This window comes from Herpailurus yagouaroundi, unplaced genomic scaffold (assembly GCF_014898765.1).
Source record: "Herpailurus yagouaroundi ecotype Mexico unplaced genomic scaffold, PumYag 28, whole genome shotgun sequence".
In the NCBI taxonomy this organism is placed as follows: Eukaryota; Metazoa; Chordata; class Mammalia; order Carnivora; family Felidae; genus Herpailurus; species Herpailurus yagouaroundi.
Window position 1 is genome coordinate 136,870,469 of NW_024412376.1, and position 24,236 is coordinate 136,894,704.

Sequence of the window (24,236 nt, forward strand, 5' to 3'; positions counted from 1 at the left end):
TTTTAAAAGTACAAAAAAAGTATGTTTATCAACACAACACTTGTAGTCTAGTCAGTGATTTTCTTCGCCTTTGCAGGATACCGTGGAGAGCCTGGTGACTTCCACCTGCAGCTAAGCAGTCACCATAGCTCACCGATCAGACATCCTGACTCATCTGCCGCAGCCATATGCTCACCATCCAGAAACACTGCTACCACTGAGAGAACCGGTTGAGACTTTCTTGAGCCTTCCGAAAACAATGCATTAATAAACTAGTCCTAGTCAAAACTGGAGAACAAGTTGACTTTTTTTCAAGTGACATTCGGTAAGAAAGCATAAGAAAGAAGATAACAATCCTTTAGCTAAAATGATTTAAGTGTCAAAAAAAACAGCTGAAAAATCCCTGTATATCAATAGTTCAACACTTGTACCCAGGCTTGATATATCTAAATTAAACCCTACCTTTTTGTGCTCATAAAATCAGAGGTGTTATTTTCATCTACAGGAGCCAGAAATTTTAGAAAGTTTGGCACAGAGGAAGAAGAACGAAGTTTTTTCCGCAGGGCATTACGGTAGGAGATGCTGAGAGTTTGGTTGCGAAGAGAGTTTAGGATAAAGAGATACAAACACAAAAAGTATAAAATATAAGCTTCAAAATAAACACTTCAGTTCTCACGCTAAGAAAATTAAATCAGGTAAGAAATTTAAGTTTACAAATGAGATTTAACTTTTGTATTCCGTCAATAAAATTCTATTTAAATGAGTGGAATCTACGAGTGACTTTGAGAACATCAGTCCATTCAGCCATGCGCGTGGATAAGCTCTAGAGACCTGCTGTACGACACAGTGCCTGTGGTTAGCAATGCTGGGCTGTGCACTCTAAAAATGCACTAAGAGCATCTCATGTTAAGCATTCTTACCAGAATACAATAAAACATAAAAAATCAGTCCATCTCCCAAAATGACTTTTCCTTTCAACTGGAAAAAAATAACTTTCCTAAATTAATGATGAAGTTTCTGATTTGGCACAAACCCCAGTACATACGATCAAATGCAGTTGCTGATTGGGTGTGTGTGTGTGTGTGTGTGTGTGTGTGTGTGTGTCTGTGTGTACAGCAGGGCAGGGGTAGGTGAAAATAAGTATATAAGAAATGGCTTGACATCAAGACTTGGCAATAGTAACTAATCCATGGTACATTAAGTAATCCATGGTAAATTAAGCCAGTTCGGATGACAGACTGAAAATAAAATAAAAAACAGAGCAGCACGCGTGCGCGTGCGCGCGCGCGCACACACACACACACACACACACACACACACACACACGCAGATGCAGTGGCCCCGGGTTCTCTCCCGCATGCCATGCAGCTCATCCTCTCTGTGTGAACCTCCCGGGAAGACAAACCACACTGAACTTGCCGTGTGAGTGTGCTCACCTCTTTGGCACAGCATTCCCACTTTGTTCTCCGCTCGAGCTATGCTTTAGGTACTTAAAAAAATTTGGCGAGGAGGCAGAGGGGTTAAGACGAGGTGGAGGAGCAGGAGCTGAAGACTGACCTGAGCAACTTTTAGACTCGCCAACGGATGGATGATTCACACTAAATAGCAATTAGAGAGAAAGCAGGGCGATTAGCGGGAAGAGGACGGGCCCCCGGCCCGCGCGCCCGGGGGGGGCAGACGGGCAGACACAGAGGGATCAGGCAAGAATGGGCTAGGCTGCCGGTGTCCCCATAAGTAAACACCAGCTGTCACGGAGCCAGAGGGCTGCTCTTCACTTCTCTTCTGAGTCCACTGTCTCATTGGCAAAGGTAGTTCTCAGTTTAAAAAAAAAAAAAAAAAAAAAGGAGCATTCTTGACCATTCCTCACAAATGTGCGCACCCAACAGTACTTTTTCCTCTGTTCTCTTTTGAGGAACTGATAGCATTTTTTTTGTTTGTTTTTTATTTAAACCAAAAGCAAAGGAAAGCAAAACAAACTCCAGAGTTTTTAAAATACATTTCTCTTTAAAATGAACAATAACTGGCCTTGAGTTCAGTGTCTCATTTCTCGTGTGTAAATGAGGGAAGAGTTCACAAGGGAGCAGAAAGCAAAACGGGTCTGCTGTGGGGGGGCGGGGGGAGGCAGGCACTTCTCCATCGTCTCCTCACCTCTGGCCAGCAACACGCATCAGGAAGCTGTATTCTTGGGGGAGCAGGGAAATGTACTGTCAGGGACACACATTTCCTACCACCTTGGCTCGTGTGAAAACTGCAGGCTTAGCAAGAGAACTAGGAATCTCTGGACAAGGATGTTTCCATGATCGCTGAAAATGCCAGAAAGAGGGCTGGGAAGGCAGCAGGGGGCAGAAGTAATGGGTATACAGGGTTTTAAGATGACAAGAACCCCATACACCCTCCAACTATGCTTGTCTCTAAAATGTCCTATGTTAAATACTACCTTCTGCTGTGCCTCCTGCTTTGGGGTCATATATGCAGCCAAGTTCTCAAAAACCATCATAACTATTCTCAATGGCCGACTGGAAAAAAGCCGAGAGACTCTGCTACGTCCTTCAAATACTGTTTCATTTCTGTACTCATAACATTTCAAACACCTCTGTACAGACTCTGACTCTGCATTACCCGTGCATGACCCCCACGGACACACATCAGTCCAGGGAGGGCAGCAACTACATGTAGGTGTGGCCCTTACATATATTATGAAGTGAAGGATTTTAAAAGATTTTTAGTTTTTTAAAGATTTTTAAACTCTATGACCGTCTATGTTCTCTGACAGTTACAGGGCCAAATTAATTGCCAAGGGACCCCAGAAGGAACCAGGAGAATTTCTACTACCACATTGCTTACCCATTTCTATCACCAGGAAATCGAAACACTCATGACAGCCAAATTACTGAAATTAGTAAATCTGGTTAGCAAAATCTAGAACTCTCCCACGGAAGATTTCAGAAAGCCTCTGTTCCAATTGTGTCACCCACAGAAGCTAAGCGAATTTGCCCAGGTCACAAGGCCTGCCCGGTCGGGACAGAGCGACACCCAGAACCCAACACCGTGCGTCTGCAGAGGCATCCACACCGCCTCTCGCGCTCTGCTGGGAACTGAACGCTGCCTCTCCCTCCCACCACAGAAATGTTGCCGGTTTACAAATGAGTGGACTCACCTGCTCGCCCCTTGGCCGTTTACCGTCACAGCCAGCAGCTAAGCTCCAGTACTCCTGCCTCTCACGGTGCTTAGCTGCTGGCTAAGTGATTACTATGCGCTTAGAGGGCCATTTCTGCTCCATTTTTACCTGCTTCCTCTTGATCCCTGTACTTGCTACTTGAACAAGTAATAAGGGTCTCTTACGTCTACACGTTTCCCATGGGAGGAAGGTGGGGGAGGAACAGAACACGCCTTCAGGCTTTGGCTTTTTAAGCCAAGAGCAGAACCTGACTCAAGTCTCTCTCTCACCCAATAAACATACCTGGGCTGCACATACCTGGTTAATAACAGATATGCCCCAGCTATTTTTGTAAAAACAGATTTACATTTTTAAACAAATCTTACTTTCGTTCATGAGGCGTCTCTGTGCTCACTGAGTGATACCTCATAAGTTTCCTCTGGGCGACCCCTGGAGACCCCTGTGCCGGTTCTGGAGGCTCCTCGCATTGCACAGGGAAGTGACTCAGGGTGTTCGCCCGCCTTCTGAAGCCCTGCTGGGGCGTCAGTGGGGCAGGCTCTTCAGCGGGCCGGCTCTCCGAGTCACTGGACAGGTCATCCGAGGAGCCGAGGAGCCTGAAGGAGCTGTCAGAGGTGGGCACGGCCTCTCTGTCACACCCAGATGGCTCCTGGTGGCAGGGGGACAGCAGGTCAGACACATCACAGGGAATCTGTGAGACTTACAAACCTCTCATCCCAGTGGCAGGAAAACATTTTGATACATAAGCACATCTGACTATAATGCCACCTAGAGGCCACCAAAAATAGAAGGAAATGAAGGCTCATTAAGTGGCAGCTCATCAGAGACAAAATGTTATTAGGCTGCTGGACCACTAGGGAGACTGCCCCAATGCAAGCTGACGGAGGGACTGTTGTGAGCAAAGCTGTAAATAATCCCGTCTCCCTGTAAAAGACTCTACTGTGCTTTCAAGAAGCATGTGGAGTCTTGTAGAACTTGTCTGCCCAGTTTAAACAAATCAAGAAGTTCTTTATCTCTGCCGAGTATGTGTATTTTATACCTGCATTTTAAGGCTCTCTGATTTTGATCTAATGTTGACATTCAACTTGGTAATCCTGAGGTTAAAAAGTATATCCTATATTATTCTCACAATATGAAAAATCTCTCCTTAGGCACTTCTTGCCACGATTCAGGGCAAATCATTTAACCTCTTTCTGTACCTAAATTTTTCTCATCTTTAAAAGGGTAGAACGAAGATTTATCTCACTGGGTTTCAAGAGGTAAGCAAGATAATATAAGTGAGAGTTTGCTGTAAAATGTTATACAAATATAATTTACTGTACCAGGAATTCAGTGGATCTACTGAGTGGGTAACTCACACATCTATTGGGAATCATGACAATATTTTAATACCATTCATTGTCTTTCAAGATTCATACTTTTTCAAAGAGATGAACTACTACTCAGGCAATCCTACACTTAGTGTGGCACCCAAGACATGGTTGGTGGCCAATATATTCTTTTCCAGTCAAAAAATGTAAAATAAGGGGAGGTATGCCAGTTTGCCCCTGAGGAAATTGCTAGAAGAGATAAATAAATCAACATGAAAAAAGTAAAATGAAATGAATGCATGTCATGATGGACTGGAGAATCTAAATTCTATGTGTTCACTTGATATACAGTGGCGTACCTTTCAAACAGTAGACACTAAAGATTTTCATTTTTAGAAATATATGTTTATTGAGGGGAGAGATTATATACATTTAATTCTCAAGGAAATAGATAGGAAAAACTTAATTCCCAACATACTATGAAATATTAATTACCTTTAAACATGGCAGGAATTTTCCATTCTTTAAGACCCTGTAGGGGCGCCTGGGTGGCGCAGTCGGTTAAGCGTCCGACTTCAGCCAGGTCACGATCTCGCGGTTCGTGAGTTCGAGCCCTGCGTCGGGCTCTGGGCTGATGACTCAGAGCCTGGAGCCTGTTTCCGATTCTGTGTCTCCCTCCCTCTCTGCCCCTCCCCCATTCATGCTCTGTCTCTGTCCCAAAAATAAATAAACGTTGAAAAAAAAAAATTTTTAAGACCCTGTAGTTCCAAAGATCCTTTTAAGGATTTAAAATTTTGTCTAAGGGGCACCTGGGTGGCTCAGTCGGTTAGAGGCCGACTTCGGCTCAGGTCATGATCTCGCGGTCCATGAGTTCGAGCCCCACATGGGGCTCTATGCTGACAGCTCAGAGCCTGGAGGCTGTTTCAGATTCTGTGTCTCCCTCTCTCTGACCCTCCCCCATTCATGCTCTGTCTCTCTCTGTCTCAAAAATAAATAAACGTTAAAAAAAAAAATTAAAAAAAAATAATAAAATTTTGTCTAAGACAATACATCATAGCAAACAATCTCCATTATGCAAGACTGTTCATCTCAACTTTTATTAATATCCCTCCAAATTACAGGAAAGAGCTAATCCTCAGCTTAATCTTACACCTAAAAGGGCTACTCGGATGTTCCTCAACTCTTAGATGATCAATTTCTGGGTTAAGATCCAATTACATAAAAAAAGTATCTTTACAATAGTTTCTCAATCTCAGGATAAAAAAAGATGTAAAGAAGTACACATAAAGATCCTCCCACACACAACTCAAACAGGTGGCTTCTGAAAGTTGTGTTTCTCTTAAGATTACCTAGAAATTCAAGTTACATGTGTGTTCCTAGATCTGGGCTTTGGAGAAGAATACAAAACAAACAAACAATAAGACTTCCTGGAAAAGTCACTGGAGTGACATGAACGTCACGGTTATCTTTACTTGCACTGCTCTGGAATGCTTCTCCCTGTCCACTGCCACAGGTAGAATGCCTATACTTGAAAATGAAATTCAAAAGCACCACTGCTCCTGCTCCCGTGCTTTCTGTGCTTCCGTTGATCAAAATAACTTCCCTTCCACTTGTTCCCGGGACTGCTAAGTAACCACCCTGTCTTATTCGAAACTCTCAGGGCTCCTACTATATTCTGCTTGATGCTGGTGTTGAGTATCTGTCATCTCCCAGATAAGTTCCTCAGGGCAGGGGCTTTGTCCCACTCATCTGTATACAGCAGATAAACCATACCATTTCCAAACTTGAAATAAACTGTGGGGTAGAACCAGTATGTGGTGGATGGAGGTCAGATGATGCTCTGTCCCACTAGATTTTAACTCAGAAAATCATATTCAGAAGACTGGTGTCCAGGGCCTCGCTCCCCAGGGGGGAGAGCGGTGCACAGACCTCGGAGCTTGTCAGAAATGCAGCATCTCAGGCCCCCACACAGGTCTACTGAATCAGAATCTGCATTTTCACCAGAACCCCATTAAAGTGCACCTGAGAATCGGAGAAGCACCCTTTCAAGGCAGTGTTTCTCAAGTAATAGACTTTTTGTCCCAAGCAATAGACATTTTTAAAGTAAAAAAACAACTGAAAATAACATTATGTATCAGGTTGTCTACAGCAAATATTGTTTTGTGAAATTTTAATTTTGGGTGTAAGTGTGTATGTATGTTTGTGAATCATTTTGCTACATTAAATGAGTTTCTTGCTGTTGGCTATGGTCTAAAAACTTTGAAAGCCACATGCCCAGGAGGAAACTCAGAAGAACTTAAGAGTTCCTGTGGTCAGGAGCTGGCCTCCACAAAACTTCCCTCTCATTTGCATCTGTCAGAGCTCTGGTAGCAGAAGGAAAGCTGGCCTCTCTAGCACAAACCCCAAATTCACTTTCTGGTGGTTAAAAAAGCTGAAAATGCTTAAATGTCTAGAAAGTAAGAAATTAACACAAGGACAGAGACACAGGTTTGTTGCTGAACAGAACCACAGGCTTGCTCACTATCACAAAGCCGTGCTTGGTGACAGACGCGAGGGGTGGAGCTCAGCTATTTATGAAAACAGTAGTATTTCATTATAATCACAGAGCTAGCCCAAGGGTAAAGTTCGTTCAGGAATTCAGGTTCCATATTTCATGGAACTCCCAGACCCACTCTTGAGGTGTTCCCAATTTCAATTATTTTCAACACAGGGAAAGAAGTCCATTGGCTGCGTTGTGATAAATTATCTCTTAATGGTCTAAAATTGACATCTTGTTGGGGCGCCTGGGTGGCTCAGTCCATTAAGCGTCCGACTTCAGCTCATGTCCTGATCTCACGGTTTGTGAGTTTGAGACCCGCTCAGCCTCTGTGCTGATGGCTCAGAGCCTGGAGCCTGCTTCAAATTCTGTGTCTCCCTCTCTCTCTGCTCCTCCCCAGCCTGCACTCTGTCTCCTCTCTTTCAAAAATAAACACTAAAAAGGATTAAAATAAAATAATTAAATTGTCATCTTGCTTCTTTGCTTACAGAATGGCCATCTGCCTTGTCATGTGAAACTTCTAAGTTACAGAATTGTAAGACCAGCCCTCCCCCTGCACCAAGAAGTCTGCAGGCACCAAACTTTTCATGATTAAAGACAGGAGGCTTCCTTCATTCCCTTTGTAGGCTCTGCAGGTGACAGATGAGCATGAACCATGTCACATAGACGGAAATGCGCTTACTTTGCTGGTGTTACTTAATGTGCTAGACAAGGAGCTGTCCAGATCCAGACTGGCAGAATGTTCCTGTAGGCCTCTGGCTTTATTACCCTACAAAAAGAAAAGCAGTCAAGTTACATAAAGAAAAGCAGTCAAGTTACGCTCCCTTAGGCTTTTGCAAAGGCATCAGCTAGAAGCAGCATGGTCTAGCTAAGCATCTCAGGAAAAATGCATCTAGTGAGAAATGCTGCTGAGCACATACGTGCATTAAGATAACCAACACTGCTGTCTTTTTTTTTTTCTTAACAACACATCAACCTAAATGTTCTTGAGCACCTCGTGGATTAGTCATTTGGCAGGGACGATGGGCAGGAAGAAGAGAGAATCTGTGAAGAAAAGCAAGCGCTAGAGCAAGCACACTCAACACCTCTCTCCCGAGTCACGAGCTGTCACAACCTGCCTGCTGTATGACAATCAGACAACATTCTACTTGGGGGGCTCCCAAAGGTAGCCACCTGGTTTTGTAAATGGATGTTTTTGAATTATCTCTAAGGATGCTGCAAAGTGCTCAGAAATATCTTCAAACAAAATAAAATTCAGTTTTCTTTCAAAAACAAGTATGACTTAAATGGATTGTGTCATGAAATTAAAAAAACGAAAACAGAAACAAAACTATAAGATACTGCAAGCTCCAGAATGGTGTGAAATGTTGAAAGAAAATCAAACTCTGCTTTCTCAGGAGTGCTGTGAAAGGTTATCTGCACCCGTTGGGGTGGGGAACACAGCAGGTAATTTCTTAAGGAACTCCCACATTGGTATATACGTATACTTCGTTCTTCCTGTAGAGCTGCAGTCTGCAAACTTTTCTGTTTAGAGAGCCACACAATAAATCTCTTATCTTAGGCTTTGTGGCAACTACTCAACTCTGCACAAAAGCAAACTAAGGAAACAGGTAAATGAATGGATGTGGCTGGGTTCCAAAACCTTATTTACAAAAACAGGAGGTGGGTGGCGTTTGGCCCAAGAGCCACAGTTCGCTGACCCGCCACAGAGAGTTCCAGACACATACCAGCAGCAGCCGATGGTAAATGGTTTTCTAGGCTGTGCCTGGTGGCACTAGGGAGAACTGGACCCACACTTTACCGTACTCTGTGCCCTTCACAGAGGCCGGCCAATGAAGAACATCCTTTTGGGAAACAAAAAATACCATGGAGTATAAGAGAATTGGTTTTAACCTAAACCAAGTTAAAAAGTGTCGGTAACACTGCTGTAAGATGGAGAAGACATTAAAAAGCTTTTACCCTCCTAGATTTTATAGCAAACACTCATGGCACAAAAGCAAAGATTTAAGGGGCGCCTATCTGGCTCAGTGGGTAGAACATGTGACTTGATCTTGGGGTCAAGTTTGAGCCCCACGCTGGGTGTACAAATTACTTACTTACTAAATAAATAAATAAATAAATAAATAAACAAACAAACAAACAAACAAACAAAATTTTATTTAAAAAGGCAAAGAACTGAATCTTATGTTCTCTTTAAAAGTGATTTTCACTTAAATTAGGAGAGATTATGCTACTTACCCGGGACAAAATACTTTCTAAAGACTCTGTTAAAGATCTCTTTGCTTTGTTTTTCAGCATATCCAGCCTCAGTCGAGTGGCACTAGGTGGTAACTCACTTCCAATATTCTCTGCTGCAATCTGTGATGTCTAAAAAGTGAAACCATGAAAAGTTAAGTAAGTCACTTACAGCTTCCTTCCTTCCTTCCTCCCTCCCTCCCTCCCTCCCTTAAGGAATGATAAGTCTCCAGGATGCATCTTTTTGCCCCCAGGCCATGATTCTGATCCTGTGCCCTCATCTGCTCCTCCACAGCATGGCTGCAGGTCCAGGAACTAGTTTGCCTCGAAGAGTTGCTCTGACCACTCCAAATGAAAGGACGTAAGGTGCTTGGAAACCACTCAATTAACAAAGTTCGAGAGCTCAGGCTCTACGGTCAGATGAGAGACGTGTCACTCACTAACTGACCTTGTACAAGTTACTTTCTCTCTCCTAGCCTTCGTTTCTAGAATCCTCTGTCAACTCAGACCCACCTGAAGATCTAATCATAATGCTGTGTTGTGAGATTAAAACAGGTAAATCATATAAAGCATTGAGCAGAGTTTCTGGCACAAAGGTGGCCATTATTAGCTCTTCAAAGTACATTATAATTTATCTTTGGGGGCATCTCAGAGGTTGAAACAAAATAAATTTTATCAACTGAAGAATCCACTCCATCACCCTAAATTAATCCCCTCGTTGCTTTCTGTGGAGCTCGGTCTCCTCCACTTCTTCCTCTCTCCCTCCTAACTGTGTCTGTCACCCTTTCCCTCTGTGTCCAAGCTTGTCCCCCTAACTGACCACAAGATGAAGCTGACAACGTAATGGCATTTGGATGCCAACTGCTAAATGAGGTTTAATGTTACTCATTAACAAAGAGGTATATTAAAAAAAAAAAAACTACAAAAAACCTCTACATTAAATTGCTTCCTACCTCTATGGAGTCTTGCCTGATTGCTTTCTGCTAGACAATGATTTTTTTTTTTTTTTTTTAAGAAAACCACATGAACGAGCCCATCCTCCAATACTCTAAACTCCGACCATTCTTTGTTGTTACACATTCAAAGCATGCAGCAAAGTGTACAGACTAATACAACAAATCCCACCCCCACCCCCAGCTCTGGCCAAGTGAACATGCAGGTGTCGAGAAGAGTGAGGAGCGCGGGCTCTGGAGCTCTGCCCAGGTGAGATGGTCCTCTGCTGCTTCCTAGCTCTGTGGCCTTGGACAGGTAATTACCCGCTGCCCCCTCGGGTCATCCACCTGCAGACTGAGGACACACAGGGAGCTCTCCTCACAGAGTGCTCACGAGCATTAGATGAATTAATGCACATGAGAGCACTCAGAACATGCCTGATACTCTGTAAATGTCAGCAATCGTGATTATTAGCTAGTGTTTTCTACGTCTAATAGAAAACATGACAGACATCTCTGAAGCCTCCTGGAGCCACTCTCCATTTTTCATCTGCACAAATAAGCCCTCTCCTGAGTCTGGTGTCCGTCAACTCATTTTTTATAACTTTACATATATATATGTATCCATAAAACATATATGATGGTTTACATATAGTGGAAGCTTTACATGAATGTATCGTCCTGTACATACTCTTCCATAATGACCTTTTCTCTTTCAAAGCTGTTTTTGAGATTTATCCACGTTGACAAATGTTCTTTGATTCACTCACTTTAGTTAGAGTGTAGCAGTTCACCGTATGACAACACAATGCGTTCATGTTCCTGTGGTTAAACACAGATTCCCTTCTGTTTTTACAAAGGAGACTGCGCTTCTCTCTCTTGAACAGAGCTCCTTACCACTCAGGTGAAAGGTTTTGCAAGGGAAGTACTTAGAAATGTCCTTGCTGGGTCTCTACGTCTGTGTGTCTTCACATGTACCAGACACTGTCAAATTCTTCTCCCCTAAATGGTACTAATTCATAGTCCCAGCACATGAGAGTTCACTTTTACATGGTATTGTGGGATTTTTAAATTTCTACCGACTTGGCGGATAGAGATGGTCTCTTAATTTGTTTTCCCCTGATTCCTACGTCATCAAGCATTTTTTTTTTATTTTATTCAGTTATTTGCTGGCCAAAGACTTCATGTCTTGTTCCAAACAATGAAATCCTAATTCACCTATGACTGCCACGTTTTTCATGAGGCATAAATGAGAAAGAAAGGTTCTGATAAGAGCTACCTTTTGGCTTTGTCTACTCATCAGCGTTTTACTTCCGTAAGAATTAGAATGTGCATTAAAAGAATGACGACCAGCTTAGGACTTCCCTCAGGGGAGACCATCACTTATCTTTGTGTTTTCACAGGGTATACTGAGCACGCTCTGGACACTTCATGCTTGCTCGCCAAAGAATGAGTGAATGAGCAGTGAGCACCAGGCAGGCCCATGGGAAACACGTGCCTGAGGGAACAGACCCCTTCACCCAATAGTGACTAAGTGCCCGCCAAACATGAGGCACCACGGGCAGGTGCCTGACTCACTGCAGCTGGTCCTGTGCGATCATTTACCAAGGAGGAGCCTGTCCACACTTGAGGCAGCCTCCAGTGCAAAGGGAGGGAGCCACACAGGACCCTCAGGGGCCTGTCCTGGACTCACCACCGGTCCTCTCACACGGCCCAACCCACAACAGACGGGCGAGCTCTGTGCACGAGCGTCTGGAGCCAAGTTTTAAATTCTGCGGCTACACTAAGTTCTCAGGTCAGAACCCACCAACCTGTGGCGCCACAACGTACCTACTAGCGGCCTTATTCATCACAACTAGCACCTAGAAGGGGCTTGAGCGTCCGTCAAAAGGAGGATGGACAAAAGCTGTCGTGTTGGCACAAGGAAGGAAAGGGAAGCGCTGACGCACACAACAACGTGGATGACGAGCAGGGACATCAGGTGAAGTGGAAGAAGCCAGAAACAATAAAGCACATACTGTATGATTCCATCCATTAAAGTCCTACAAAGGCAAAATTAGTCTATGGTAAAAATAATCAAAACCATGGTTGTCTGCAGGGAGGAGTAGTGAGGACTAGAAAAGAGGTCTGGGGGTACATTCTGCCATCCACCTTGATGGGAGTCTGGGCCACCTCAATGTATGAAGACCTCAAAACTCCACAAATGGTACACTCAAGATCTGTGCAACTTACAAGATCTAAATCTCCAAAAACTTGTGAACAAATACTGAGTACAGTTAAAAATGTAGCTACGGGCTAAGGTATTTGGGAATAAAGAGTACTAATATCAGAAATCTACTTTAAAAGTCATCAAAAACAAGGTGATATAATAGACAGACGTACGGGAAAGTAAATATTACAAAATGCTACAAACGGTATAATCTGGATGGTGGGTATGTGAATGTTCACTGTTTCTTTCAACTTTCCTGCATGTCTGAAATCTTTCAAAATAAAATGTCAGAAAAAAACTCTACTGGAAAACGGACCCGGGCAAATCAGTGAGTACTTATAGAACATTTAACTTTGTTAGGTAAGCTCCTAAAAAGCATCATGATTATGATAATGTCCTTGGACCTCAGACACAATGGCTCTGCCATTCCCTAACACGCTGCTTGACTTCTGTTCCCACATCCCCATCCCTAACAATGGTATTAGACCACCCGCCTCAAAAGAGCTGAAGAAGAAATGGAATCATTCATGCAAAAAATTAGAACCTTGTCTGGTACATGGCAAACATTCATTAAGTGTCAGATGAGTGAATACTGTAAGTTTTTTGCACCAGCTCTATATACAAGTGGAAATAATATGTTCATCGACTAAAATGCAACACCTTCTAACTTTATTACTTTACAGGTCTTTGCCCAAACTGCTTCTACTTTTTCCATAAGAACAAAATCTCATTCAGTTTGTTTTCTATTTTACGAAACTGAGTCCTCTGGCAGCTCTCCAACACTATCACTTAGTCACTGAAAAGCACAAACAGATCACTGGCTCTAACGAAGTGCAGCCTTGAGCCTGTGCTCAGTGTCTCTCTCTGTCCACTTTTGAAGACCGGTGGTCAGAGAAGTTCATTGTCAAAGCCATGGTTCTACTCCTCTCTAGGTCAAGTCATGACATGCTTTCAAAGGGTATGGGGATTTATAGGTGCAACAAGAATGTAATGAAATCCATGTAGTTAAAGTACTCCGTAGCATAAAGAGACCAGGAATGTCCTGGGAAATCTCAGAGCTTCATCTGATTCATCTAAAAGCAGCTGCTGTTCTGAAAAGCCTGATCCTCAGAGCCCAAGAGGGTGTCCGGTCTGGGGGAGACCCAACCACAACTGGGAATCGGGGCAACATCTTTACAGGCACAGATGTGAGGGCATGGGATAACAGAATGTTCAGAATCCTCTACGCAAAGTGCTGACAGTTCTGCTTTTTATATTTTAAATTCTTGATGTTTCCAAATGGAAATAAAATTAATTACATGTCTCCTCTGCACTCAACTATGCCCAAATCAAAAAGACACTACTCTGTTCCCTAAATATGAGTCTGTACTTAGGTCAAAACTTTCCATCCACCATAAATGCTTCATTCCCCTCTACTAGCAGTTATAAATTATTTCAAAATTATCAATTTCCTGTTGGAACAAGTTAGGGAAAAACTATTAATGGCACCAAAAAAAAAAAAAAAAGGAATGAAAGCGAGAAGAGAAATAGGTTGAAAAAAAGTAGAGAATTAACTGTGAGCTTAGGCTGGGTGCCCACCCGAGTGAACCGGAGGGGCACAGAACTCCCAAGACTTCCCGTCTTGGGAAGGGAGGAGTGTCAACACATGAAGGCCAGACACACACGCACAGTGCACTGGTGTCGGGGTCCCTGCCAAGAGATGCTACAGTCGGCCGAGGAGATTAAAAACAATGTCAGACACTGTACATAAGCCCTGTGAGCTCAGGAAAGGTACCTGATTGCCAGAGCCAACTGGAAGGTAGAAATCTGGGGACAGCTGCCATCACGTGTGGGTCCACGTGAAACTGCATCACAGTTAGGGTGCCACAAAGGCAGGGGTGTCATAGGGAAGAGGGCAAGGGAGGGGGCAGGCCACTGAGCCTTAAAGCGCCTTTCGGACGTTGTCAGTTGTTTGTTTTTTTTAAAAAGCAATATACTTTTGGGAAATGAAGGATGTTTTGAACATCCTTCAGTGATTTTTCTCTAGATTTTCTGGCTCACAAGGAACTTTAATACAAAATGCACATCTGAAGCTATAACAGTTATCAGGAATTGACTTACATAGAGTCCAAAAGGCATAGGAAAATGGTCTGGGGCACCATGTGTACGGAATCCCAGACTTGGAGCGCTTCCAAGACAGAGACCTGCAGGAAGCCCCAGCTTCTGACCCAGCACCCCGAGACAGAAAAGCTAAACGATGCTTGTGGCCAGGAGAGGAAGGCAGGCAGATTCTGGACCTCCCTCAGGTGAAATGGAATCAGTGCAAGTTCTAGATCTGAAGAGCACACACGCCAGGGTCTCTAACGTCATAACCTAATTTGTCAGAAGTGTTCTCCCTGCATTCACGTAGCATTTATGTCACAAAGACCCTCCAGGGACTTTACAGGATTCTGAAGGCGACCCTGCAACGTCATTCCCATTTTACCAGGGAGAAAGGGGAGGTGACAGAGACTGGCTCCCTCCCTGCAGGTCAAGTAGCCTGTTGTAGCAGTACCTACTCTTAAATTTCATCCCGGAAGCTCTACACCAGTCCTCCTGTGGAGGCACCTGCCCCACTCCCACCACGAGGCCGACACCTCCTCTAAGCACGGTCTCAGTATTCCCAAATTTCCCTCATATGTGCAAGAAATAAAAATAAGATACAGGGAGAAAAAAAGTTTCAGAATGTGAGAAAAAAACCTCAAGATTTTGTTTTACACAGCATCCTGGTAAAATTAAAACAAGAGGGGAAAAAAAAAAAAAAAGCCATACCTGCTTTATCTCCCCAACATGGGTGTGAACTTTTTGTTTCTCTTCATATAAACACCTCAGGAAAGAAATAATCAATTCATTCTCTCGCTGCTCATTCCTTGGTCGCAATTTCTTAAAAAAAAAAAAAAAAAAACCAATATATCACATTTATTTTTAACTGTTAACAAAACGGCTAAACCACGCCTTTGAAAATACAAACAGCTTCCTCCCATCCATCAATGGGTGCTTTTACCCAATCATCTCACCAGGGGGCACCAATGATCCTAGCTAGACAGGGAGACACTTCCTAAAAAGAACAATGGAGCCAGTGAGCCCGATTCACTTTTGACCTCTGATGTCCTCATACCGAAAATAAATATTTCACATCGGACAGAGGCACAGTGGAAATATTTAAGAGATAAATAGTCTTGAAAACAAGAAAAGAGTAAAAACTGTGTAAACATCCAGAGGTCGGAGCTGTTAAGGGCTACATGTTCATAAACTTTCATGGTTAGGGAACTGGAAAGGAAAACAGCAACTGTATCCAGGGTCATGGTTCCATATGCATCAAATGTGATGTTCACCGTGAAGCACTTCTTGCAAGCCCAACAAGGCGTGAACTTGAACACAGTATTTTATGGCATGGATTTCTTTTTCCCCTTTCTTTTTTAAGAACGTTCTCCCTATACCTTTAATTCTTCATATAGGTAGTAGCAAAGCATACCGGACTAGAAATCAGGATATGCAGGTTCTAGGTACTGCCTAGAAGTGTGACCACAGGCAAGTGATTAGCTTCCTCATCTGTTCAAATGAAGATTATGCACAAAATAAACTCCAAGGTCCCAAATTCTCTGGATCTGAAATATCTGTGTTCAGTTTTTAAACACCATCTAATTTAGTGTATTTGTTTCTCTGAATATGAAGAAAAACCTGACTTATTCTGAGGACAAAGCGTCTAGTCTATAAACCTTGAAAATATGTATTTTTCATAACGACGATTATCCATTTTCCTGCTCCTCCTCTCTCCCCCCATCCCAAACTTCTAGCCTGCCCTTCAAAACAAAGTTGGGGTGTAGTACATGAATCAAACATACAAGCATCCAGTCTGGGTCAGCTACACTCTTGGCAAACTCCTCCCCAAGTTAACCGAGAAACAATGATTTTACCCTTTGTGCCATAACTTTTAGAAGCAAAGGTAACACTAACCCAGACCTTCTGGTACTCCCTCTCTTAAGAAAAAGATCATTTAAAATGATAAGTTGTTCCTGTAACTCAAGGAAAATATAGCAAATGATTAGAAGGGGTTGTTTTCACTGAGGACTCCCCGTTCTTTCAAATTTCAGATTTAAGGATTAAATATCTTGGAAGCTAGAACAGATGCTCTCAATCTCAATTCCAAGTCATGAGCCTTCATGTTATGAAGTTGTACATGTTTTACGAATCAACTGGATTTTTCCAAAAAAAGTTCCATCAGATCTTCACCAAAGGAAAGGCACGGTCAAGCACCACAATCCCAACTTTATACCCCAAGAAGATGAACCGTGGTCCATAAGCCCAGGACGCAAGAGGAACTCACTGATTGCCAGCGGGAAGGCAAAATGATACAGCCACTCTGCAAACCAGTTCAACAGCTTCTCATAAAAAACTAAGCATGTTCTTACCATGCAACCCAGCAAGTTACACTGCTTAGTATTTACCCAAACGAGATGAAAATTTATGCCCACACTAAAACCTGCACACCAATGTTTATAGCAGCTTTATTTATTACTGCTGAAACTTACAAGCAACCCAGATGTCCTTCAACAGCGAATAAACAAAGTGTGATACATCCATAAAATGGAACACTATTCAGCACTAAAATAAAAAGAGCTACAGAGCCATGAAGAAACACGGAGGAACTTTAAATGCATGTTGTTACGTGAAAGCCAATCTCCAACACACCGTATAACTACAACTGGATGACATTCTGGGTAAGGCAAAACCATGGAGGCAACCAAAGACCAGTGGATGCCTGGGGACTGGAGGAGGGGGAGGAATGAACTGATGGAGCAGAGGATTTTTAGGGTGGTGAAAAACAATTCTGTATAACCCTATAATGATGGATACGTGCTATTATACATTTGTTAGAACGCTCAGAACTAACAACACTAAAAGTTAACCATCATGTCAACTAAGGACTTCAGTTAATAATAATGTATCCAATATGGACTAATCAGTAGTAACAAATGTACCACACTAGGACAAGATATTAACAACAGGGAAAACTGGCCTGGGGGTAGGGCTGGGGTATGAGGGGTCATATGGGAACTCAATATTTTCTACCCACTTCTTCTATAAAACTAAAACTGCTGCAACAAAATAATAATAATAATAATAATAATAATAATAATAATAAAGTCTTATTTTTTTTTTTAGAAAAAGTCCACGAAAGAGGAGCAGACAGGAATTATGAGAAGCCTCTGAACAGACAGCCAAGAAGTGGAACCATTTCTTCTTCCATATCTTTGGTTAAATATTTGAAGCTGTTCTCAACAAGAAAAAGTGTATTTTTCTTAGAGAAATTCTGTGCAATAGCTTATATCAAAAGTATCAATAAAGGCTTAAAAATGAGTAAGAAGGAAACTTTTTTCCCTCAAAATACACAAGAATTTGTTCAAAGGGACAGAACATGAGACAGCTGAGCACAATGTACAAACACAGTCACTGCCCATTAAAAACTGAAACCAAGGGCCGGAGACTGCGTCCCGGGGCTTGTTAACCTCCACAGAGGGAAGCCACTGTTCACGATGCCCTACAAGGTCAAGAAATAAGGCCTTCCTTAAAATAATTGAAACATGATTATGGGCTACACTCTTCTACTGAGTGAAAATGATTAGCAAGGTGCCTGCTCCTTAATACCCCTCATGTGACTTCACCACCCTCCACCGTGGCAAATCATTACTTTCCACAGGTGATTTAATTTTACCAAACTTCATTAGTCAGAGAGACAAGCCTGAGGAAAATGACGGGGACTTGAGCCGGATGACATCTCTTTGTAGTCAAAAATTAACTTAGTTTCGACAAAACCAATCTGCAGTGTCAGAAGTGACGACAGTAGGTACCTGGGGACAATACTCAGGGGGGATTCTGAGGGGCTGGAAACGCTCTAGGTCTTCATCCTGGTGCCGGCTGCACAGGTGTATTCATCGTAGCACAATTCACTGAAGTACACCACCGATTTGTGTTTTCCTACAGTTATATTTCATTAAATACAAAACAACTGACTGTCAAAAATAACCAAGCCAATTCTGCTACATGCTTCTTGACCTTATTTCTACGAGAGGGCCTATGAACTGGTGGTAAGAGTCACTGAATTTCCAACACTCACTAATGAACACCACGATGCTGAGAAAGTCTGTGGTCTTCTGAGGGTACTCCTTAAAATGGTAGTGCTCACTTGGGACGCTACATTCTGACATCTTTTCATAAAGTTATAATCAAATCTTAAATGAAATCATTTTAAAGCCGTGGAAAATCCAAAGAAGTTGATATTCTTTACAAAGTAGAGAAAAAGTTCTTCCATTCCTCTTTAAAACTTGTGAAAAATCATGTTCTTTAATCCATTACTGACATCTCTGAGTAGGAACCTACTCGACTTACCTACTCAGCATTAACTCAGCCACTCCCTGAAATACACTCACTCAGATGAGAAGACGTGGGCTTTTGAGGCACTTCCCTTCCTTGCCCTACTTCGTCTTGAAAGCCCTCTGGGGGACCGCCTGATCCGGCTCACTCAGCCAGCAGCAGGGCAGCATGGGAAGACGGCAAGACCCCGTGGGCCCCCCACTCAGGAAGATATGCGGGAAAATTATAAGACCTGTTTCATGAACTCATAAATTAAAAAGTGGCTCTCCGTGTCATGAGTCTTCTTACAAAGGGTTAATGGGCCAGCACATTCAGGGGGCACAAAGCTCTCTCAGCACGCTCACGGTCAGCTCCCTGCAGCGGCGACCATCTCCTGCATCACGGCCATTACTGACGGCTTGCTCTTCATGTCCTGTGTGCTCTGCACTTCTTTCTTTGCATTAAGCATTTATTTACAAAAACACTGCTTATGTATGCTTTAACAACTACATAATCATGTGCCACTAATTTCAATCGTAATTCCATTTGTCTTACGAAAATTTGCCCTTGGAGAGTTCTTCAGAAACAAAATTACCCTCCAGGAAAGACGGTACAAAGGAACGTATTAACCACTCTGTTTACAAAAGGGATCCTGACATTGAAAAGCCACCTTTTTTGTTATGATCGTTCTGAAATGTACTATTTTCAAACACATTAGCCGGCACTGCTACCTAAAAAGAAATCAATGACTTGGTTTATAAAACGTCATTTCAGAATCAAGAATGGTCATTGGAAATAATTCAATGAAACCTTCAGGCCGTTAGAGGAAGAGATCCATGTCAAATTTGTATCATTCAAGGAAAAGCCACACTTATGACGATGGAGGACATAGTAAGAGCTGGCTTTTCACAACAGTGACCTTCCTTTGGTCTTTAAGCTATTCAACTTACAGAGCCTTCTAGAACAACACATGGGGGCCCCAAGATATTAACTACAGGCATTTTTAAAAATAAATAAACCTTGTCTCCACTCGTCTCTTAAATCTCTTTTCTGTATGTACTGGGTATCTAAAAACTGACACGGGCCAAAGAGAATCTCAGAATCACATCCATTAGGAATTTCTCATTGCTGGACAATATTTTATTACCTATGCTGGTTAATCGCACTGTTTTTGGTCAGATGAATCAGCACAGGTAATAAAGTGCTACATGGTGCTGTCTAAATAACAAATAAAACTCACATTGGGGGAGGAATGTGCATCTTCAAAGCTTGCTGCAAAGACATTCCCTGAAGTGGCTTTGATAGCACCAGACCAGCAAGCGGATGGACCAACACCAGAGGAAAAGGCCCGGCTTCCACTGTAAATGCATTAACAATTGGAAGCAAACTGTCCATTATGAATTCCAAGTACAAATCACACTAAGTTTTTCTGAGTACTGTGTACTCAGAACTCTAAAGACCCTTTACGTAAAAACAAGGGAGCACCTGGGTGGCTTATCAGTTAAGCGTCAGACTTCAGCTCAGGTCATGATTTCACGGTGCAGAAGTTCAAGCCCCACGTCAGGCTCTGCACTGACATAGCAGATCCTCTGTCCCTCTCTCCCTCCCCCACCCCCCATTCAGTTTCTCTCTCAAAAACAAACATTTAAAAAAAAAAATGGCATGTCTCAAGTCGATTCAAAAGAAAACAAAATTTAAAGGCAAGTGGAAATTGTGAAAATTACATTCTAAGCTATTTATGAAAGTAAAAAACCTTCCCGTGCTTTCCTTCTACAAACACATGCCAATCCTACCACGGGAGAACAAGGGTGATGAAGAGAATTCTAATGGGATTAAAGAGAAAAAGACAGTCTTCTAACTCTTCACTCTAACAGAAAACAGATCATGGGCCTGGTGGGTGGAGTCCTGCAGCCAGTGTGGAGACAGACAGAACCTGGAACCCAGAGCTACGGGCCTTCTGGATTGGTTTACTGACTGCTCTGCAAGGCCCTTTCACTCTGCTCCCCACACAAAAATATTTATCCTTTGTTCTGATGTGCCTTCCTCCCTACAAAAGTGCCAGGAAACCATTGAAAATGCCCCTCAGCTAAAGCAGACGGGAAATTTTTGATGAGCTCATTAAAGATTCAGAACGAACACACTACGGGCATGCCAGCACACACAGCACGGTTTCCCGGAGAGACGCCGCATCTACGCGCAAGGATAAGAGCGAGTTTCCAGGTTTAACAGAAAACTGACGAGCTGGCTTTTTTTGCATTTTTTTTTTTTTACAGTTAGGTTTGATATATAGCTCTAAGTAGACAACATCATGTAAATTTGTGTCCAACACTGAGTAAGAGGGGAGGAACGGTTAATGACCAAGTTCACGTACAAAATACTGTCTCTGCCGACTCCCACACTTCGGGGCTGAAACCCCGAGCAGGAAGGGGCTGGCAGGAGTTTCTTGTAGAGCAGAGAAACTCTTGTAGAGCTTGGGGACCAAAGTCCAGGTCTTCTGTCCCCTGGGCTGAGGCTCTTTCCACTCTAGAATTTCCTTTCTTTATTCTAAAATATTTTTTTTTTCATTTTTTTTTTTTCAACGTTTATTTATTTTGGGGACAGAGAGAGACAGAGCATGAATGGGGGAGGGGCAGAGAGAGAGGGAGACACAGAATCGGAAACAGGCTCCAGGCTCCGAGCCATCAGCCCAGAGCCTGACGCGGGGCTCGAACTCACGGACCACGAGATCGTGACCTGGCTGAAGTCGGACGCTTAACCGACTGCGCCACCCAGGCGCCCCCATTCTAAAATATTTTTAAGGGAGTCCTCTTTCTGGGTTAGTTGCATTCACTGTGGAAACCAAGACCTGGTGTCAGTCTGCCATCTGACCTGCCCCCACCCCCCTCCCTACCTCCCACTCCATCCCCCACCTCTGATTGGGGCTTAACTTTAAAGCAAGAGGAACTCAGGGCCATTTCCTCAGAGCTGTGACAGCTCTGGTTTGCGATTTTTCATAAGTAACATCTCTCAGGTAAGCTGCTTACCTTTTCCTTCAGTCTAGAAATTGAAAAACTGGTACTTTACCTGAACCTCCTCAAAAATAGTTGCTTGCTCCTGATTAGTCAACATCGTCAGGTGTTTCTGGAGTTCTAGTTTGGTTTTGGAAGAATTCATTCCTATTAAGAAGAGATACAAGAAAACACTCTAAGTACAAGTTCTAAGGCAGAGTAAAACTTCCATACTCGAGCTCTTTATGTTCTGACCCACCTACTTCAAGCTTTTGACATTTTACAGACATTCTACTTGGTAACAATGTTAATGACGCCGATGGGACAACAGACATTTTTTTAGCTGAGCCCTCATGTGCCAGGCACTGTCGTAAACATTAGGCCCATATTATGTAACACTGGAACAATCCATGAAGAGGACTTAGTTATCCCCATTGTACAGTTAAGAAAACTGAGACCCAGAGGCTTATGTGATTTCCCAAGACCACCACGTTGGATTCTACCTTGCATCTGTGTGGTTCCAAATTACTTTTTTCTCCACCAGACCATGTTAACACACCTCACACAATCAGAACCTCGTCCTCAGAAAATAAATTCTTGTGAGTAATTATACATAAACCCTGATGATTCTTCTCAAGGGAAAACAACTACGGTCCGTGTGAAACATTTTCCTCTTCCTTGGTAGACTCCTTCCCAATAAAATGGATTATTCATGTGGCTAACAACTTTCATTTTATCACCACTGCCTTAGTAACAGTCGTAAGACCATCAGATGACCATCACAGAGGATTAGGAGGAAAAGTGACAAAGTCACAATTTCAGTGCCAGTGAGACTCTGATACTTCACAAAGTGCTTTCTCCACACATACATGGCTTAGATTCTATTTTGCCTTTTCTTGGTGCCAGAGATCAATGTCACACATGCTGAGAAGATCTGGAAACAGGCTGACCTAACCACCATGGGAGAACTGCCGCCCGTTACTTTGATTCCAAGGGCAGCCCTCGCCTCACCCACCTGCTGCAACTCTCTCCCCTCCTCCTGAGGCTGGGCACCCGGAAGGTGCCCGGCCAAGGCCACACACTCCGGAGAACACTGTGAATGCATCTACATAGCTAAGGATGGCTGGGAGAGGATACCTCTGAAATGTCAGAAATCAAGCCTCTGTTTTAAGAGGCATCTGCTGAGGTCTAGAGGAGCTAGGCGACTTGTCAAAAGTCAGGAGGCCAATTAGTAGCTGCCCTCCCTCCCCCCCCCGACCCCCCACTGCAGCTGGACACGGAGCCCCTCCCCCCCCCCCCTCCCCCTCCCCCACCGCCTCCCTGCTAACAGCTCTGGTGGAAGCTGTTCCTCAAACTGCAGGGGCTCTCTCAGCTTCCAGGATGTCCTTCCTCCCAGCAACACCACCCCCCCATTTTCTGCAAGAAAATAGTCTAAAAATAAAAGCCAAGGTTTCTTAAGTGATTGCCACGCCACTATGCTCAACATTACGTGTATCACCTTCCTCAAAATACTCCCTGAAGTGGGTACCATGTTTAGTAATCTCAATGCATAAATGAAGAAACTGAGGCACAGGAAAGTCCAGTATTTTGCCCTGGGCCATCAGCTAGGTCGGGGACAGAGTCAGACTCTGAACCATGTTTTTTGCCTCCACGAGCAACTCTTCAAACTCTCCACTGCCTCCCTTTGCCCAAAGAGTCAAGTCGCTTGACACACAAGTAGCTTCAATACCAAAGTGAATTCAGAGGAAGGTGAGAGTATAGAAAAGACAGATGGGTTTCGTCAGGGCACAATTCAGGTGTTCTTCCGGCAAGCTGAGAACACAGAGATGCTTTTACTGTGCTGTAACTACTTAAATGTTGAATCAAAACGGTATTTAAACTTAGGAGTAAAATAAGCAGTCATCACTAACCAAAAGCCCTCCCTGCAGGCCTTGGACACAATGTAAGCATCCTATTTTGGAAAAACGTGGCTTGTCCGATGAGACACTCACACGCAGAGGGAACCCCTGGGCTCCACGAAGAATTCACCTAATTATATGAGAGACCAACTGGGCAGCAACACAGACTATTCACATTCGGCAGGTATGAAGAGATGCCTTACCAAGTTTTATCCTTGCCTCCAGGATGCCTCAGTGCATGCCCCACATCAAATCAGAGGTGAGGTTTCTCACGCACGCAGGCCCCGGTGCCTGGCTGTCTACCCCATGTTCACAGCACACTTTCCACAGGGCTTCTCAACACCTTGCGCTGCCCCGGGTGGTTCCAGCAGCACGGACGTGGCACCCTCAACACGATGCTACAAGGCTTTACCAGGGAAAAGGGACACGAGGAACAACACAGAAACAGGGAACCAGAGTCCAGGGCATTCGAAAGCTACGATCCCTCCGGCCGGGTTGTTAGTGAGGCCACCTTCACACTGCTGACGCAGAAAAGGCTCTTATTAAGGGAGGTCTGATGAATGACTTTGCTTTGCCAGAGGCAAACCTGGACAGCAAAGGAAA

At 43.4% G+C, this 24,236-nt stretch overlaps 1 protein-coding gene across 5 annotated transcripts in view; it reads right to left on the reverse strand.

Moving 5' to 3' along the window:
- Positions 1-24,236, reverse strand: part of TBC1D1 (TBC1 domain family member 1) — a 230,000-nt gene that overhangs the window by 86,285 nt on the left and 119,479 nt on the right. For 3 of the 5 annotated variants that reach the window (XM_040485972.1, XM_040485939.1, XM_040485980.1), the window contains 7 exons: positions 21,812-21,903; positions 15,167-15,277; positions 9,239-9,367; positions 7,683-7,769; positions 3,523-3,803; positions 1,416-1,577; positions 442-561 (listed from right to left, as the gene is read on the reverse strand). In XM_040485972.1, coding sequence (XP_040341906.1) covers positions 442-561; positions 1,416-1,577; positions 3,523-3,803; positions 7,683-7,769; positions 9,239-9,367; positions 15,167-15,277; positions 21,812-21,903 — 982 coding nt within the window. The remainder of the gene's footprint in view (positions 1-441; positions 562-1,415; positions 1,578-3,522; positions 3,804-7,682; positions 7,770-9,238; positions 9,368-15,166; positions 15,278-21,811; positions 21,904-24,236) is intronic. The other 2 variants (XM_040485950.1, XM_040485961.1) reach the window with 2 other exon arrangements.